Below are 20,751 nucleotides of genomic sequence, written 5' to 3' on the forward strand. Positions count from 1 at the left end.
CGGGGTTCTTGACAGCAGCTAGCTGTCCAACAGGATTATTGGGAATCCCCCTTGTGGTCACGATGTGTGGGGACAACTGACCACTGTATAACAAATACAACAGGCTAAAAACAAGAATAAGACTGGCTGTTAGGTATAGAAAATAGTTATATTGCTCGGTCACACATGTGTGCAACTAAAGAATCTTGGGAAAGTACTCTTTACTGTTACACAATTATTAACAATGAAAACTACAGATATTGATATAAACAACTAGGGGTGTCAAGTGGCCACAAGACTAATACATGTATGTGCACATTAATAAAAAAAGAGATAGAGCTTATCTGGCGGGCGGGTCTGTATAGTCCAGCAACACGGCACGGCAATGTAGTAGAATAACTGGTAGGCACGGTGATGCAAGGTTTAATAAATGAATGTCCGATAGCAGGAAATTACGAAATAGAAGGTGAGAGGTAAGAGTTCCGCGAATATACTCCAGTGGATATAGATACGAGGGAGAGTTCCAGGAATACTCCAATAAAATATATATATACTGTATGTTCAAAGAAATGTTCTTCCCAAGGAGAGTAGGTAAAGTCCAGGTACAAGAGACAGTAGGTAGAAGACTAGGTGACGTCCACGTAAAAGAGTAGGTGAAGTCCCGGTAAAAGATAGGTTAAAGAGTAGGTGAAGTCCCAGTAAAAGATATGTAAATACAAAATGGCAACTAGCAGGACACAGCTCTCAGTTCCATATAATCCATTAAAACGATGAAATAATGTTTACAAACGTACAGCAAATCAATTATAGACAATTAATTCCTCGGACAGCAAAAGTTATATGAATGTAGATAAATATTCTCAAAGCAAAAGATAGACAACTTCTCTAATTATATATATGTATACTGTAGTGTAAGGACTACATGATGTCAAGGGTGGCTAATATATACACATGCCCTGTTGACTGGCTGACAACTAAACTGCCTCTCTCTCCTAAAACACCTTGGAGGAAGCTCCCAAACCACAGGGTAACAACATGTGACCCTCTTAACACCTCTGATTGGCTATAAACACCCTAGATACCAAGAGTAACACTTAGAACCAATCAGAGCTAATTACACATACTAAATCTACATACAAATGTCTATCCTATAACAGAAACAACTAAGACAAGGCATCCCTTATCTAAGAAAAGAAAGTAAGAAGAGAAGATGTTTACTGCAACCAGCAACTTTGGCAGAACAAAGAAAGTACTGTTGCCACTGGCTCACTACTAAATATACAGGGGAATATGAGCACAGGTTGTGGAAGAGTATAGGCACCTATTACATAACCACTAGGAAAGGGGAGAACAAGAAACAGAAATAGAGCTATTTACAGTCACACCCAAATGTTAAAGTAAATACACTTAATTTAAAAGTCTGTTCTGGTGAGTTGGCCTGCTGGTGACATTAAGTATTCTACGACATCATATCTTCCACGACATCAGATATTCCACAACATCAGAAATAGTTAAACACAATAAATGGTATTAAATGAATGTCCGATCCCAACAAAGTATTATCCTTCAATTTATAAGCAATGCATGTGTCGCAGGGTATCCTTCAGTAAAATAATGTCAATATCCTCTGTAGTAAAATAATGTCCTTTATAAGAAATGGTGTCCCGGAGTATACTTTATTGTAAAATAATATCCTTTATGATAAAATAGTGTCCCAGACTGTCAGTTGAATAAAACAAACTATCCAGCCATTAAAACTATCTTTCTCTTCTTTTGCAACTGCCTTGCTCAGATACTTATAGCCAACTGCCTAACTCCTTATACCCCTCACAAAACTCCCTTTGTTACTAAAATATACACACACAGACCCCATTTCCTGTGAGAGCTAATTTCCAGGAAGAACAAGATAGTTGCCTAGCAACCTAGAAGAGGTAGAAGTGTAGAGGTTTTAATCCACAAGACAACATACAAATATACTGTACAAATGTATATCCCCTCTGTTCAGTGCACAATGCACCTAATAAACAAGTAAAACTATGGTACAAAACAAAACTTTATGTAAGAGCTGACCATCTTACAAAAGGAAATAAGTATTCGAATAGGCATTCAATGAAATAGGTGTTCGAATACTTATTGGAATAGCTATATTTAGCATTCTCTAAGCATTCGAAGGAAAGAAGTATTCGAATACCTATTGGAATAGTTATTTTAAGTATTCAATTAGTTATTCTAAAGTCTGAATGCTTAAATTTTTGAAATACCAACTATATAGCTATTCGAATACTTAGCGAATACTTAGCGAATACTTAATAGTTATTCGTGTTGGGTAAGGGTGTGCATTACACCACCTAATAGATTTGACTTCTACTGGAAAACCCATTCATATAATTACTCTACTTACTACTTCAAATTTACATCAGCAACTCTTTTTTTTTTCTTGGTTTGCTACAATTTTAAAGGGATGTTGGTTGGTAAGAGGGATGAAGTCAAAGCAATCTGACTTCCAGGCATTTAAAGTCTCTATGCCACTTGACTAATAAATAACTGCAATGAATAATAACTCAACAATGAAATTGTTTTGCATACCTATAACACTCAGTCCAAATTTTCGTAAGAGTTCTACCTCTTTATCTATAAACTTTTGGCCTTCAGTAGTTCCTGAACTATGGAGATTTTGCTCTGTATCTATGGCAACGAACATTGCTTCATAGTCCAATTCTTCAAGTTGAAAACACTGGAAAGAAATGAAGAACAATTATATTACTCCCAGTAATAGGAACACACATTAAAGCACCCTCAACAATCTCACACACGCACACACACACAGACGTGCAAAAAACAAGATAGCATATCTTTTTGTTTCCCACCACAATACCCCAATGATAATTCATTGCAATATTCAGGTAAATTATTGAATTGCTAGTTATTTGAGTCAACGATATCATAGCAGACATGCTTGTGACCTCTATGAAAGAATACAGTAACTGGAGTTAACATGCAACATCACAGAGTCAATCTGCTTCACTGGTTATGACTTTTGTGGTAAATTTGATTGTGATTGTTGTTTTTTGTTTCATACTTTGAAAGATGACTTTGCTGTTCTTCAGTACAGAGCAGAAAATTCCCTCACCCACTACTACTGAAATCACATCAATTTAGCTTCCTAGTTGGATATAAAGCAATAGGAACAGTGTAGATTTTTCCTGTGTTAATTGCAATGATAACACTAACATTTCCACTTTTATTTGCTATAGTAAAAAATGTGGAGGTACGTAGCGGTTCCATGCATGTTCTATCATATGGGGGAAATTGGTTAGAGTTTGCGTCTTAATTCTTATGTCAAGTGTCAAGTACTTGGGAATGTTGTACTAGAGTATCTTCATCGGTAATGAAATATAGAGAAACATAATTTGGCATAGTCATTGGAGTAAAACATAAGTGAAAGACTATTTAATTAGCAGCCATGATAACACCTGCAATGTCATACCTACAGATGGGAGTGAAACAAAATGCAGCTCTAATTATACAGATTGTTATAGTCATCAGTCTTCCACTGAAATTTCTGCAGTATGTAACTGACATACCATGAAATTGTGTTTATAAACACTCTCACTGCAAATGATAGCCTTTGGTTACTGCTATTTCAGTTTTTTACCATTTTCTTGATTTCAGTCAAAATGTGCCTGGCCATGACCTTCTTATGCTCCTGCCTGATTGTAGCACCTTCGGCATCCATCCTATTTTTGTTATCTGCTTGCTCCTTGTATTTGCTTACTTCTGGTGTACCTTTTACTTTCTTCCATGCTTCATTGGCTTTGTTAAGGGTTGTAGCCTGGTTTTCAGGTGATGTTGCTGCAAAACAAAGAAAAATTGAAGATTAACTCATTTAGGCAATTATGATAAAAGGCAGCTCAATGTCAGTATTTTATCCAGATAGCTGCATCCCTAAAGGTGGTTAATTACTTGGAATTCAGACAGAGAACTTGTTTCATGCAAATGAATGTACGGAGTGTAGCATATATAGACCACTCCAGACAACATTACACAGTATTACTTGACTACTTGCATGCATATCTATTGTACACATTTGTACCTGTGCAGGGGACAAATCCATGTCCCATATCCCACAAACCATGCATGCTTACATAGAAGAACGTTATTTTGAACACAAGCTGACTGGAATCAGTACACGACTTGTGATTAGGCCTCAAGTAATTAAATTCTCATAAACAATCAGGACTAGAGAACACTATGAATCTTGATCAGGCATTGCAAACTTAATATAATGAACACATGTTAATAATCTCTAGAAGAAGGCTCCAATTCAAATTCTTGAATATCCCAGGCATATCTATGTCACATCGTAAGCCATACATGACCTTGGTCACAAGCTCATGAACAACACAGATACAAATCATCCAACTTCATCAAATTTTATTCAGTTACATTGGACACTGTGTGAATAGAAGAATCTTTCCAAATTTGGACACAGAGCCAGGCTGACAGACAGATAGACTTAAGTCAGACAGACATGATATCCTTACCTTGGTTGCATAAAGGTGAACATTGTCATGTTGAGCTGTGTATGAGCTGACTTATGGTAAAGAAATCATAAAAGCTCACCACTTTCTCTTTTTTATGGCAATTTTAGTAACCAACATGTCACCCCACATTTTGTGAGTCCTATGTTGGATTTTAGACTCCCACCCCAGTCAGAAAGAGCAAACACCTGGGTGTAGTACCACCATTATGATCAGTACTAGTATCACATTTTCTTAATTTGTTTTTCTTTGAAATGTCATGGCATGCATGCTAACAATCTTTGTCACAGCTAAACAAGGAAAGTGATTGTGGGAAGGATAGAAGGGTGGGGGGTGACTCAAGCCACCTCCTTCAAAACCACCACAAAGAAAGCCAATAGTAAAGCTGGATGTTTGCTCAATTCTTCTAACAATAAAATTAAAAGACTTGTGACTTGCATCAGAAAAAAGGTTGGATTTTCTTGACTACTCAAATATAATGAACTTCATATCTACTGTACCCACCATGTTCTGAAATATACTCTGCCATGAAGCAGCTATAGGCACTCTTTTTCCTGGGTTTTAGTGAAGGTACTTTGCTGCGGCTGCCAAATTTTCTTCTGACCTGCTTTGTTTTTTTGTTGTCAATCCAGTTCTAATGAGATATATAAAAAACAAATACATAAAAAAAAAATGTGTGTCTAGTGTCATTTAAACAATTACAAACAATCCAATAAAGTATGATCAAGTCAGAAGCTAAATTTAATCTAGTGATGGTAGTGGCCTAGAGATATTGAACATTCCTGGAACATTTCTTCATGCTTGTCTTTCAACCTTCTCAACTATTGAATGCAATTTTTAATCGTCAGATTAATAAGACAGATTTGGTCGACTCAGCTTACCAACATTTGGCTCATCAACATCATGGTAGCTGATGGCAATTGCCATGCGTGGCAAGCATTGAATGAATAATCACTGCTGCAAGTGTAGGTTACAAATTTTGGTAAACAGTGTAATCCATACAAAATCCAGACAGGCCTAAGAATATGCTGATGTAGCACATTATGTTGCCAATGAATTTAAGTGAAAAGAAGGTTGAAGTCAAAGTACTGTACACTTCGTTATAACGTAATGATGGGAGATGTAGGTTTAATGAAAAAAAAACTTGACACACTGCTGCTAGACTTGCTTCAAATAATTAATGTAGAGCACCACAGAGCAAACACAATTAAAGGAATAGTTCAGGTGTCAAAAATGTTTATCTTATATGAAAGAGGACAATAAAAGAAACCCAACAGTGAAGAAATTGTTCAAATATCTTTTTCCGTTTAGGAGATATTCAAAAGTCTTTGTTATTTTATTAAAATATTTTGTAAGATTTTATGACCTACAACCAAAAGATACGTCAGGAGATCTCATATGTGTCAAGGGAAGTATTTGAGATTTAACATCTGAAGAATGTTTGATTATATTTTTTTAGTTTTGTGAAAAAAAATGTATTATAATTATTTTTTAATGAAATATATTGACACATGTTAAGGAAGTGAGGATGTGACATCACACCCTCACAGTTAGTCTTTCTACACCAGTCATTTGCAAAGAAATTGTGAAATCTTCAAAGTGTGATATCCCCAGCATTCTACATACTGGTAGCTGAGATGATGATTTCTTAACCTGAGCTCTGAGATATCCTGATAGCTGCAGGCTTCCATACAATGATATAATTCCAATGAACCCAAATTATGTAAATTTTAAAACAATCTGCTCTAACTCTTTATTAGGAAGACCCGAACATAACTTTTTTTCACAATGCGCTGGAAATACATTCAGCTGTGACATTTTAAGGAAATGGCCACAGTTTGAGGTAATTTACCTCCACTATACACAAAACATACAATTACAATATATGAAATAAACAAAATTTCTCTGTTTACAGTGGACCCCCTGAAGGAGTTCAGGTCCAACCTAGGAGATCCTGAGATTATGGGTGGTAAATTTGTTCTGCAGTTCAAATGCAGATCTGAACCATCAACAGTTTAAAGACCTTGTGTTTGAGGAATTTACAAGATAACCTCTGCAAGGGGTAGTAGATCCCTAACAAAGCTGTTCATTCATGACCACAGATCAACTGGGACCTTTACACAAATTATGTGACATAGTTTTATGCAGGCAATACAGCTGTATTGGTCACATATATAACACTTTTCCAAAGGCTTGATCACACACTGGGGATCTAAGTGTAAGCAGGATATTCATGATAAACTAGCCTATTGAACGAACTGTCCAGTGTATGGCTAGGATAGCTAGGATGGGGGGGGGGGGGGTTGAGGGGTAGTGGGATTAATTAATAGAACATCCAAATTTGCAATCTTACAAATGCCAGATACATGTCATGTTTGCAGCATTGCTTAAAGGTTTTAATGACTAAATTATACTGCTGACCAGAGTAAGAATGAGTAGGCCTATGTACTATGTAAACACTGTATACCGTAAGGGTGGGTATAAAAGAATTCAATTATCTCAATTCTCAAGAGAACAGACAGACATGTATCATGGCTAGCATGAACTGCTCACTCTGGTCTGTGAGTCATAGAGTACTGCTCCTATGGGAAATTAAACAGGGAGTGTTTCCTACAGTATATTGAGAACACATACATTCCTCTGAATTGACAGAACAGTTTGCACAATTTACACCACCATCCCTAGCCGATGTACAGTACAGCTGATCACCGACTTCTGATTAATTATGGATTAATTTTACATGGCACAACTGACTCTACCAGCCATAATTGGCTTTCTTACTCAATATAAACATTCAGGAAAGATTGATACTTAGGTACAGTATTCTATTTATGTTGAAGACGAAAATCATAACGAAGATGACAATGAAGACATGAATATTTTTTGTACCCAATAATTGCCCTCATCCAGGGAGTCTGCTTTAATTCCTTGGATGCCTTCTTTTTCCAGAAAATGCTGTGACAAGTATATTTTCTTTTTCTCCCATTATGGGGACGTACATTCCGTTTGTAATGCAATATCTTGGGTATGTCTCAACATGCTCAGTAAAATTTACCTCGGTATTTTTCTGTCAGTAATCTGTCATGTCTTACAGAGATTGAGTAGTTTGCTTCCAATTGACAGTTGTTGCATTAGCTTTAGATTAAACTTAGAGACTGCAACAAGCCTTACTGTTCCTTTTGTCATTGGTTGCGAGGAACGTTTTAGAAGTTGTTACTGTCTACATAAGGCCTTCTACAGAATAGCACAGGGAGGGCACAGGCTACCTGCAGATGGTCCAGATCAGATCCCAGCCATTCCTCGGTATAAATTAAACAGGCATAGCCTAATTGGGTTCAAATAAGACTAGCTAGGACTCCTTTTGTGGAGAATAAGAAGATAGCTTGTAACTGAGATAAAAACAATGTTGTTTAACTACTGCGCTGGATCAAGGTTCCGCGAGTTCGCGAGTTCCTGCTTGCGGGAAGATCACATATACATACATACATACATACAAGGTGACCCTAGAGTCCATTTCAGTGGGCTTTCTAACATCACGCCCGCCCTGGTTGAGCTCTCAAAATATCAAACTCATAGGAAACGAATCAGCAGTGGCAGAAAATTAACCCAATGTTGTTCAAATTTGAGCAAAATAATAAATTTTAAACTGACCTTTATTCTTCTGGCACTTAATGAAGTTTGTTTTGTTAACTCCAATATCTTTTTCTTGTTCAAACTGCTCCCATAACTCTGCAGCCCATTACACCAATATTCCTCAAGGAGTTTACTCTCATCAGCGGTAAGTGCATTCCTACAAAAGAAACAGAAATGTAAATTCTGCTGGGGAAGCAATTTATTTAATTTACAAGAAGTCTATTTAGCAACATATGGTAGTCTTATTTCAAAAGCATAATAGCTTAAATGCTTGTTAAATTTTTATTTATGTTTTAATTAAACCAACCATTATTACATGTACCAGCAAATTTATAATGGACTTTACAACATTGAAGGTTTACTGTATTTGACCTTATATGCTAGATTTTCAAATATGGTCACCTTTGGACGAAATTCTTTAATCTTTTTATTACCAATCTAGAGGAAATTTACCATTTCTGCATGTCCTTACTTGGCAATATTCAGGTGAGCATGCAAGGTGCCCAGGTCTTTCCTACATTATGCCTAGCTTTATTTTATTTTTAACAAGTGACTTCAAGGTTATGCTACCTCAGTTGATTCTTCTCTAATTTGTCAATGGGGAATATGGCAAGACTTTAGAAGGTTGTAACTACCAAGGCTAAATGTCATCACAGCTGCTGCTGAGGGTTAATGCCATAAATTTAACTTCAAAATCTCCTCAAGCTGAGATAAATTCCAAGGACAGGATGCAGTAACAAATTGCAGTGGAATTTATATTTATTTCAGAAACACTTAGTTTCTACAGCACTCATCAACAGGCCTGGTAACAGCTAAAGGAAAACCTCACTTAGGAACAGTTAATATCACTACTTGATTGAGGATGAGGAGAATGAAAACAAACTACAGGCTTATGTTGTAAGTTGTAACTCCCCTGTATACAGAATGTTAGATAAGGTACTGTACCTGTAAAACATTTGCTAGAGCAATAAGAACAATGAGCAAATTAGCTATGAGTACAGTAGATGGAAAATGAACTGACTTCATACAGTACCTTGTATTGATCGATGGCAGAGGCATAAAGGGACCCTTCCTTAATCACTGATGTAATGATAGTCCCCCACATCAGCTGCTATTATTTCAGCTTTGATCCTAAAATTGTGTCTTCTAGTTTCATTAATGACACAGTTGTTAAGATGTGTTGTTGAATGTCCCATTTGTTTTGTCAATTCATATTTAAGTCAAGTGTAAAAAGTTTGAAGTCAAACAGCCAACATTCACTTTTTTGTGAAGAATGCTGAAAGGTTCAAATTTTGCACACTTGTCCTGATTAATTTTTTATTCTTGTATTTCCATTTTATTTTGACCATTTGATTACCCTACCCACCACCCCCACCCACCTCCTTTTTTTAAGTATCCAGCTTAATACCTGCATGGTAAAGGAAACTCAAATTTGGTTTTGAAGTGTAGGGTTAATTGTTTACTGGCCATAAAATTAAATCACTTACTGTTGATTAATTCTTTCACTGGGTTATTAATAAATGGGTAATAAAATTTAGAAAGATAGAACGAACGTTCCATTGGCTACTACACTAAATATGATTAACTCATAACTGCATGATTTCAAACTCTGAAAACAAGTAAGTTCACTGACAAATTCTTTCCACTGCCCCCCCCACCAAAAAAAAAAAAAAAAAACAGTAACAGACAGCAACCCAAGTGGTCATCCTACAGTAGAGCCAATGACACCGAAACATTGCAAACACATTCAAACTGCATAAAAAATATACAACATGTGGGGGCCAGTATATAACAGGGGCAGACCTCCTTAGACAATGCAATGTATGTGCACTAAAATATTAATTACACAATGTGAAAATAATGATATCATCCATGACCACTCCCCCCCCCCTCCCCTCCTTCTGATTCCACTATACATACAGAGAGTTACAGTGGTGGCATGGAATCATGTACTATCAGGAATATGTAAAGAAATGTGAGAAAATTATTCCTACTGAAGAGTATATAATGCAAACATGCATCACTTAGGTTACAATGAAGCATGTTTTTTTGTGAAGAATCTAACAAATTAAATAAAGATATGTCTCAAGTGTACTGTTATCTTCTTGGGAAACAGTGTTACCCTTCTGGAAGGTTTTACACTTTAATTCATGTAGACCTAAAAAAATTCATGTATCTTGTATCAGTCACTGACAAAACATCTACTAAGCTTCAACGAACAAGTCATTGTGAAAAGTCACCTTTGCACAGTTTTTTAGTGGTCAGATTTAATTCATATAGGCCTACGTAATATGGGCCCTAGCCTTTATCGACTAATCTAAGTTAAACTACAGCTTATATTCCATTTCGGCTGTTTTATCTCACCTGTTTTTCATACTGTCTGTACGACCGTGACCGTTTGACGCAGTCTTGTCTGGCACATTGTTGTCCATCGTAATAGCCGATTTTACGAATTAGCAAAAAGAGAAGGCTAATTATCCAAATAGAAGCGACTCAGAAAGGTTTGGAAGTGTTTCTATGTAGTTGTAACTGTAACACCGGGCACTATCTTCGAGGCTTCAGTTGTACACTGTACATAACGCATGCCTTTAGTTGAGTAAAGGTGACCTTAGAGGCAGACATTGCGCAATATAGCGACCATGAGTCACTTTCGACCAATCGAAACACCTGCAGCATGTAACCTTGACTGAATAGAGGGCGCGCGTGTTTGTTAGAGGTGCAGAAAAATTATTTTTTGCACGGAAATAAACAAGTTCCCACAGTATGATTGCCCACAAATTTACACATTGCCCTTTTCATATGAGTATTAATGCCTCTTTATCTCAAAACAGCGATATGCAGTATAGTGCTGTTTGAGAGTGTGTCATGAATAAGCCGACATATATGCTCATATTCGATGGAAATGCAGCATTGTCATATTAGTCAAATTGCTTGTGTTCGATATGAGTATTCACCTAACAAAGCCCATAAACAAGTGATTAATCTTATGCATTTATTCCCAGTTTACTGGTATGAATACCCATATTTGCTGTATGGAAATGCCTAACAGTAACACATGCAGGGATAAAATGTTTTTGAACAAGCAGCAAAAAAGAAAATGTTTGTATTTGATATGGGTAGCAATGCCTCTACATTTGTAGCAAAAGCCCGATGTAGCACGGGTGGGCTTAGTCCTTAATTGCAAGTACGCTGGCGTATATGCTCATATTTACTGGAATGAATTTCCGCATATTAAATTTAACATCATTTCTATACAATCAAACCTTGTCACACTAATCAGAAAACATAATTAAAATGAAAACTGACCAAATTATCACTCTGTTTGAACAACACAGAAACATATTCTCTGTGTTTGGTATGGGCGTATATGCCTGGATAATTAATCGATAGTCCTATGTAGCATGGTTGTGTTCAGTTGGGTCTCTAAAGCACGACTGTCATGAATGCTCACATTTGCTAGAGTAAATTTCGTCATATAAATAGGCTTACAGCAGTTTTATGTAAGTTTTCTGAAGTGCAACTACAAAATAGGCTAATGATCAATCGACCTTATTTGATGTGATGGAATATAATTTGTTTTTGTAAATGTCACTACATTTTTAACATACTTAACAGAACCACAATGATTGTTTTTGATATGAGTATTCTAGCCTCTCCACCTTTAAGAAATTCGTATGAAACTAGTTTGTGTTTATGCCGTTACTGTCATTTAACTGGCATATATGCTCATATTTGCAGGAATGAATTGCCTTACATTAACATAGTTATGCTATGGAGGTGTATTTACCGGGAACTCTACTTCATTTATATATATCTAAGTTGTTTATTTAAAAAAAAATACATTAAATGGTCTCAACGCGACCCTTTTTCAAACAAGTAAAAAAAAAATGAATTTGATGGTGATTGTCTTCATATTATTAACTAAGCCAAATGTAGTTTGGTTGGACAAAGGCCTTTATTGCAAGTATTCTAGCTTAATTGCTGCAATGAATTTCCTAATATTAAGGCAGTTATCCCACGTCAGTTCTGTACAAAAAAATCTGCCACACTAATCAAAAGACCTAAAATGCCATGCAGCATGCAGCAAGGTTGTTCCGGGGCAATTTAGTTGTTATCCATGATCCAGATTTCATGCTTTGAAAGGGTCAAATTGATAAATAAAGTTAATGCGTTCTGCATCCCGGGTTGAGTGATCTTACAGAAGGTGGAGTTTCCCTCCCCATTGAAATTTTGTTTCCATAATAAACGTTTGTTAGAGGGGAAGTTGTGCTATACTATTGTAGGAAATAATTGCTGTCCATTACCACAAAAACAAAATATAAAAAGAAATTACACCAAAAATCAATTTAACATAAACAATGTATATATTCTCCATCAAAACAAATTTAATCCATAAAATATCAAGTTATTTCATCGAAAATAAATTTTCATAAAATCATGACATTTGAACCACTATTCCTAGCATGTCAAGTCGGTAAATCAACAAAAACGGAGATATGTATGCCTATCCATCCCAACTGTACACCACTATGATATGTTGCCTAATAACTTTCGTATGATTTCATTTAATTTGGTTAATATATTCCCAGCCATGTTGGCTGCATGCAATGCTCATTCAAACGTTTGATCTTCGTTGTGAATTGATTGCATAATAATTGGACAATTGAAGATGACATGGTAATCACAATCAGGTATACTTATTATTCTGTCAATGAGTGAGGATTCACAGTTTGCACCATTTCCTGCTACTCTCTACAAGTTTGATGGAAAAATATAATTGATGAAATATGACTAAGGTTACGAATTAATTTAGGTTTCATATTTTCCTCAATAAATAAAGGTGATGCATCTTCTAAAGTTCTGCTGAATTTGCACTAGGAAATCAAATGTTACATAATAACAATATGTATATAAGATTTTACAGGATGCCAATGGCATGCTCCATATTTATCATAAAATAACACTGTTAGCTGGTTGCAGGGCAAGAAGCACAGAATTTTAAACTTAAACATGAACAAGACTACATTTATGGTAGGTTGGAGTAAAGTTTTGAAGGGTGGTATGTACTGTGCAAATAATTGATGACTGGAAGGCCCCAAATCTGCCATTTATTAATTGCGGTTCTCGGCAGCTCAAGTAACGTTAGGAAGGCATCAATGCCACCGATTGACCAATAGAGGATTTGGTATCGTGGAGTGCAAATTTGCTTTGAGCAAATCTGCAGTAATGGTCAGGTTCAATGATGTTATGTACAAGTAGGTATCATAATAAACAATAACCCTGGGCTACAAAACTCAGACCTTGTAGCCACCTGTTTCAATATCTGTATGTAGCATGATTACCTCACTGGTTGGGAAAGAGCTTTGTATGTGCCAGTCAATAGAATTCTTTCACAACTTGCAAAATCACAAGCACATCACAGGTAGCCTACATGTAATTTTATTTTTTTTCTGCTACATGCACATGATGCAGGTTAACAGTACATAATATATTCATGTTGAAATACAAACATGCAAAGATATCTCTTTATGTTGTAAGTCTGAAATGATACTGGACCATTGGACAACTTCAACACGCTCAATGGACAGAAAACCACCTACTGCTGATGCAATAAAAGGCTTTGAGGTGAAATGCTGATACTTTCAAGAGATGCTCTGCAATGTATGTAAATACAGCTGGTGCTTATTTTGACTGCCTCTGCACTAATGTCCATTTTATGTATACAAGGAGAAGTAACAATCCATTGGAAGGTACATTGGGCCATGCACCACTCTCAACCTGGTGAGCAAAATAGTTAATCTGTGCAGGCAATGGCAGAATGCAAAGGTTTTGTAAAATGTATGCATATTTATCTCACAGCCTTTGTATCTAGGTATTGACCTCACACTGTCTTTGACCCCATGAACATCTGTGGAGACTTACTCACCATAGGGTACCTAAGAAAGACTTTTGAAGTTCAAGCAACATTTCCTGCTGAGATGTAGCATTTTTAAATTTTTCAGACTTTGACCTCAAATGAATTTGATCTCTATGAAAAACAATTATTTATTCAATTAGTGCTACCTACATATTAAGTTTGGAATTAAAGTAACTTTCCCTTTTTGAGATTTGGACTAGCTGAGGCACTCTTTGTCTCGACACCCCTCATAAGCAAGTTCCTGCTTGCAGGAGGATCTAATATACATACATACAAACATACACTCTCACACCTACACCACATACCCATTCCATAGGTTCCTTTTTGTGTTCCACAAATAATCAAAGAGGGCAATCTGATCTGCATTTTTACCATCGAAGGCAGCAGATCACATACCCCTGGGCCTTTTTATGTCAATTCATATTGAGCTAGTACATTTCAAAATATAATACCTGCATAAAATAATAATAATTATGTTAATAATGATACCTGCAAACTCCAATATTTTTATGTTATGTAGAAACCAGGTATTATTATAACACAAAAATATTGAAGTTTGAATTACTTTCTGAGGTCCATATTGTAGGGTCACATAAAATTTACTGTGTAATTGCATCAGGCATTGCATTGCCTGCACAACTATGGAGCATATCGCTAGCTGTTAGTAATCATGATTGCTGTAAGACAAGCTATCATCATCCGCTTTGTTAAAGGGTATGTGAGCTGAATCGCAAAAGATCAGCAGTTACCAGTAAAAAAACTCTACAAAGGCCACTATTGACAGTGAGCTGTACATAGAAGCTTAGCTTAAGACCGCAGATCCTTAGCCTGGCAACTGTTGCTATGAAAACTCAGATATCTGTATATAGCCCAACTAGCAAAGGAACTACAAAATCTCATCCTCGCTATGAGAGCAATAAGATAAAAGGAAAAAATAATGAGAAGAAAAGAACAGTCTGCTATAAGTACATTGAGAAGTGCTACAACAGTCAGGTTATACATTTGCATTATTGCTAGGGAAAACTGTATTGATCAGTCTTCCAATGTGTCATCATCACTTAAGAGCAATTCATTAGCTTCAATGTTAAGATATCCTGCTACTGCTAATTGCTCAAACTGTAATGTAGCATTTTCTTCCAATTGTTCATAATAACTCTTCTTGTCATGTAGCAAATATTTTAGGCCCATATTTGCCAGTGATCTACTCCCTTGGTCCAACTTTGATATCTCAGCCTGGATGATAGATTGTTCCCTCTGGTAAAAATGGAGGTAACATCAAAAGTTAGTAAAGAAAAACATACTGAACAAAGTTTATCATGATTTGACTGGTTTTGACATACAGTTATAGAACCACTGATCATGATATGACACTTACATCATATTAGAGATACTCATTACTTACAATTGCTGAAATTGCAATATACTTACTGTGTGAATTTGTTAGCATAATCTGATCTTGGTCTTCACATAGCGCTAGATCCAAACTAAATGGAAGAAATAAAACGAAAAGAATTATGTTCCCTATCTCCCAAGTGTAATGACAGCATTATACACATATAACCAAGTCTACACCAGTAGAGACAATTATGCCCAATTTAGCGAATAAGGTGCATAAGAATAAATCACCTGCACAGTGTACTCAATGTGGTACACCTATGTATATTTCAGATTTGCCTGAACTTCCTTTTCAGTCTGTGATATACAAGCAAGGTATCACACACAGACACGCACACGAATGCAAACAAATATGCACACTCACACGGCAGCATGGTTTATACAAAGTTTATGATTTTATGGCAACGAATGAGAGCAAAATGTCATAACATACCACAAAGCGTGATACAGATCCAGATTTTTAACGTAACTTTCTTTCCAAGAAAGATTGATTTCTGAAAAGATGAACGAAAGATACTTTCACTTTTGGTTGATAAAAGCAATGTTAGCAACAAATGCAGGTACATTCCGTTAAAGGTTACATACAATTTACATACAAGCTCTACCAGCTAAAACATATTACATGTGCAGGAGCTTGCAGGTAAAAAAAAAACAATTTGCATGTAACTTTTGTTTCGTTTTTATGCCCTTTCGAAGATTCCTTCACTTTGAGAAATCTGGCCAAGCAGTAAGCATTCCAGGGATACAGTAAAGTAACAATTTAGGGAAAAAATTGTCAATCTTGAAAGATACAGGAGAAAGGAACCTGGCAGCTGACTCTTATTGTAAAGGATAATGACAAATGAAGTCTTTGGACAATTCATATCAAATAGATTCAGCGTAAGATCAATATATTTCAAAAATGTTTCAATCTTAACAAATCCTTTTCAATGGCAAACTGTTTGCTCTGAAGAATAATCTGTCAAGATCAAAACATCAGACCTAGAATTACTTTTGCCATGTTGATATAAAAGTTTTTTTTAGCATTGTTTATCTTATTAGTGGAATCTTGACTGAAATGAAAAAGTATAATACAAAAAGCACAGCAATTATAAAGATCTACCCTCTTCTCCAAGCAACAAGCCCTGAAGTATTGAGAGAATTCATAAACTCACTTTTGGATGTTTTTTGCTTCTTTGCCAAGAGTGCTTTTGCTTCCTCACGCCATGAATTAATGGTGTTCATTGTGACAGAAACTATAGGAATAATGTGAAAGAACAAACATGTCATAATTTTACATCTACTTGCCAATATATAGAGAATGCAAAAAGAGCTAGGATGGAAAAAATAAATCTGAAACACCGCTGCAAGAAAAGGCTATTGAAATATTGGAAAACTAGTGGTGCTGTTTTAAGTCATGAAAGACTGTGTTTGATGCTACAATTGTAACTTACATTCTTGACAAATGCGACTTAATTCGCTTTCAGACTGTTTGGTGATATCTTTTGCCTTCTGCAATGACACACAGAGGAAAGTGCCTAAATTTGGAAAAGGAAAAACAAAGAATAGTATAAATATCAATATTATTGAGTGGAATCATTAGCAATTATAATGGCTCACAAGGTCAAGAACCAATAATATAGCAGTATATAGGCCTACCTCACTCAGTGAGAGTTGCAAATTAACTGGGAGGTTAGGGGAGGGGGGAGGGTTAAGGAAGTGTGGTGACTGGTGAGAGAATCTTCCAAAATTTTGTTTCTTAGATTTTGTGCAGTTGGGGGGGGGGGTGGGGAGCAGGTGAGTTATAGCAACTATTCATTTTAAAAGGGGAGGGTTGGAGAGGATGGTATCTGTAGGTGACTTACTACATTGCTTTTTCTTTCCATGGTCCACAGGATTGTCCACCTTCTATTACTTACCTTAAACCTTCACTATGCAGCTAACCATGCATCACACATTTGCCAATTTTCTGTGATAAAAATGCTTCATTATGCAAATAAACTCAAATACCCCATAAATTGGCAATTAATTAAATAAATTTGGAAACAAGATACTCTATAAATCACCATTTGTGACCAAATGGCAGGTTCTGATATTGAGTAATGTGTGCATACTTAACTTTAAAGTGATGAAATTTCGACTTGTACCTGTTCACTTTTCAGCTCTATCAGCTGAAACTTCTAGCTAATGCAGGAATAATCATAGCATGTGTGCAGTAATCAGGGTTGTGGTGATTTTGATTCACTACGGAAAAAATCCTTAGTCTACTTTGCTCCTGATTTTATTTGTGAAATTACCTAATACAAGTATGGTGAATCTTAATGTAAACACTACCAAATTTCTGCTTACATATCCCAGCGCATATAGATGAGATGCCTGTATCCATAATGTATGTCGGCCTACTACCACACAGACTTGTATCCCTACAATGTGTTTGTGGTGCTGGCTGAAACAAAAATCATCACAATATGGTGATCCTTTGCTTTTCTTAGTTATGTCACAAAACAAATTTTAATAAGTAACACATATCAAGACTTAGCCTACAAAACCAATTTCTCTGTAAGTGCTGCAAATCACTCAAATTGCATAATCTTGGAAGTTCATCAATTGTGTATTACTGAAAAAAATTGGATGTGGCACACAGTATTACTTAGCAGAAATGGTTTGTCATATTATTTGAGAAAGTTGCCTTACTGTACTGACTGAGATAGTTGATGCATATGCACATGGTAGTCACTACCTTAACATCAATAACTGATCATGTAAGGCGCATTCATTAAAGTAACTCACTAAGGTTGGCAAGTTTGCATGCAGAATAATGCAACAGTGCATCGCTTAGAAGATCGATCCTGTGTGATTGGGTCATCTCTTTGGTGATATGAGAGAACTTTCTCAGAAATGACCATAAACGTTCCATACACTCCCCGTCCGTTAGGCCAAATACCTTCTTCCATCTTGTGCTATAGGACATCTACACCACCAAAAAACAACGGAAAATGCTGATTATTATTCATTTACAGCAAAATTCACAAATCTCTATTAGTCAAGTAAAGGTCTGGTGTATTGGCCCTTAATATAGCATGCCAGTGTGACAGGGAATAGTGTCCGGGCGTCTCACGGACACTATTCCACGGGAATTGTGTCCGTAGGACAACTTTCTCGGGGGGAATTGTGTCCGGCGGACAGTATTATCTGTCCGGACGGACACTATTAACTAGGAAAAAACGTCCGTGTGTGGTGATTTCCTGTCCGCGCGGACAGGATGAGAGAATAGCACGGATAAATGTGTCCTACAAGCTCTTCTGTATGGAAACGTAGTGCAAAAACATCAGGACAGCAAGGCTTCTTTGGAGTATGCCTTTTCATCTTAATTGCATTTCTTAATGGCAGGATTTATAGAGGAACTTTAGACCAATTTCGCTACATGATGAATGGCTCATATATGGTCATTGATTTCTTGCATGATACTATTTGGACAGACACAAATGAATGGAAATATCAATTTAATTTAAAATTTATTGCAAATTTAATTCTCCTTCATGTTCTCTGCTGCATAAGATAAATACATTTCTAAAAAATGACAAAAGTGGTGCAAGACTCGTGCAACATCCTACGTCTATTGTGACATAGAACAACTGTTTCTTTATTTTTAGTACAAGCTGTTTCAAATACTTTGTTTTATAAAAATCATCCAATTTCCCTTCTACTTTTAATACTAATGCTTGACAACCATTGACAATAACAGATAGCCTCACATCTAGTAACTTTTGAAATCTTGGCGATCTCAAGACAAAATGACATTCACATGGGAAAAAAAGGCTACATAAATCAAAGTAAACCATGCTTTGGCGTCCACAGTTGTAGCCTAGCAGTATTTGTTGGTCAGGCAATCAATTAAAGGTAGACTATTGTTAATCCAATTATAGACAGGCTGTGAATGTTAACTATGGTGAAAATACTTGGGAATTCCTTTTCATGTGATATATTTTAAGATTGGGCAATGCCTAGCTGGTTGGAAATGGTACTTGGGAAGCAATATAAAATCATATGGTATAGGAGCAGAGGGTTTGTGTAGGGTGTTTTCGTGTGTTCATGACATGTCAACCATCGAATCATGATATATTGCCTGCACAGTCAGGCAGTGCATTATTCATTAGAAGGTATTTCCAAACGAATATCTCACCATGATAAACACCAAAAACGTTTGTTGCTACGATGTATTGTTAATGGGCATAAAGGCCTCTAAGCTATATCAATTATTTTCAACAAAAATCAGCTGAAAGTTATGTTGCATTGGCTTCAAATATGCCAGATACACCTATGGTCAAAATTATTAAACTGTTTTTGTACCACCTGTAGGAAATTTACCTCACTGGGACATTCTGTCCTTTTGCATGTTCTTTTAAAATGTCTGAGAAAAATTTGGAGATTATAAAGACCTCAAGGAAAGTACTTCTTGATGTCACAATACAACTTTGGGGCCTACACAGACTACCTTCAAATGACATGCTGCTGGTCACACTAAGTATCAGGCTTAACATAAATACTGGGAAAGGAGGCTGTGTGAGAACCAGTTCTACTACACTCAGATTGTTTAGTGATAGTCAAAGTATCTCAATGACTATTGTTCAAATGTTGGAAAAGAAACAAAAATCAATTAGGGCTAATTGGGAAATGCAAGCTGAAGCCAGTAAGATCATATTTGTACACAATTCACACAACTTGGTATCAGTTAACATTTCTCTTGCTTTTGTCTACATATTTGGCCCACCTTTTCCTTTGACATAAAATAAATATTCTTTTGCACTAAAAGTTTGGTCTTGACACAGTCAACAGTATAATCACCTGAATCCTTTACTGGGGAGCATCCAAGGCCAGTCAACACTGAAAATAAAAATACACATATATACACATACATACATATACATACATACACACATATACACACGCATACATATACACACATATATATATACAAAACGTACAAGTGCAGCTGTCAAAATTATCCAGATTACCATTTTGTAAATCAAATAGCAGCAAGATAAATAAAACTATAAAACTATCTATACACATTAATTCTGAATTTTGGTGTTATTGCTTTGTTTCTCAGATTATACCTAGTAGTTTCTCGAAGTAGAGAGTTAAGTTCGGTATGCAAAGAATGTCTGTCATTTCTCTGTATGCAATTTACACTTCTAATGAACTCATTTTTGGCAGCATTGTTTACAGTACTCATAAGAAAGTTAAAATCTATATTAAAAATTCTAGAACAATACTTTAAAAAAAAAAATTCTCTTATTATCTTTA

At 36.0% G+C, this 20,751-nt stretch overlaps 2 protein-coding genes across 2 annotated transcripts; both read right to left on the minus strand.

The window, feature by feature from the left end:
- Positions 1-2,497: 2,497 nt before the first annotated feature.
- On the minus strand, positions 2,498-10,600 carry LOC139971217 (uncharacterized). Its single transcript, XM_071977492.1, has 5 exons — positions 10,518-10,600; positions 8,172-8,310; positions 5,025-5,154; positions 3,635-3,831; positions 2,498-2,713 (listed from the first exon to the last, which is right to left on the minus strand). The coding sequence occupies exons 1-5, from the start codon at positions 10,583-10,585 to the stop codon at positions 2,513-2,515; spliced, it is 735 nt and encodes a 244-aa protein (XP_071833593.1). The 5' UTR covers positions 10,586-10,600; the 3' UTR covers positions 2,498-2,512.
- Positions 10,601-15,102: 4,502 nt separating this feature from the next.
- Positions 15,103-18,415, minus strand: LOC139970403 (uncharacterized). Its single transcript, XM_071976051.1, has 6 exons — positions 18,235-18,415; positions 16,899-16,982; positions 16,620-16,700; positions 15,899-15,959; positions 15,473-15,554; positions 15,103-15,324 (listed from the first exon to the last, which is right to left on the minus strand). The coding sequence occupies exons 1-6, from the start codon at positions 18,413-18,415 to the stop codon at positions 15,103-15,105; spliced, it is 711 nt and encodes a 236-aa protein (XP_071832152.1).
- Between the last annotated feature and the right edge of the window lie 2,336 nt (positions 18,416-20,751).

Source organism: Apostichopus japonicus, chromosome 8 (assembly GCF_037975245.1).
Source record: "Apostichopus japonicus isolate 1M-3 chromosome 8, ASM3797524v1, whole genome shotgun sequence".
Lineage (NCBI taxonomy): Eukaryota > Metazoa > Echinodermata > Holothuroidea > Aspidochirotida > Stichopodidae > Apostichopus > Apostichopus japonicus.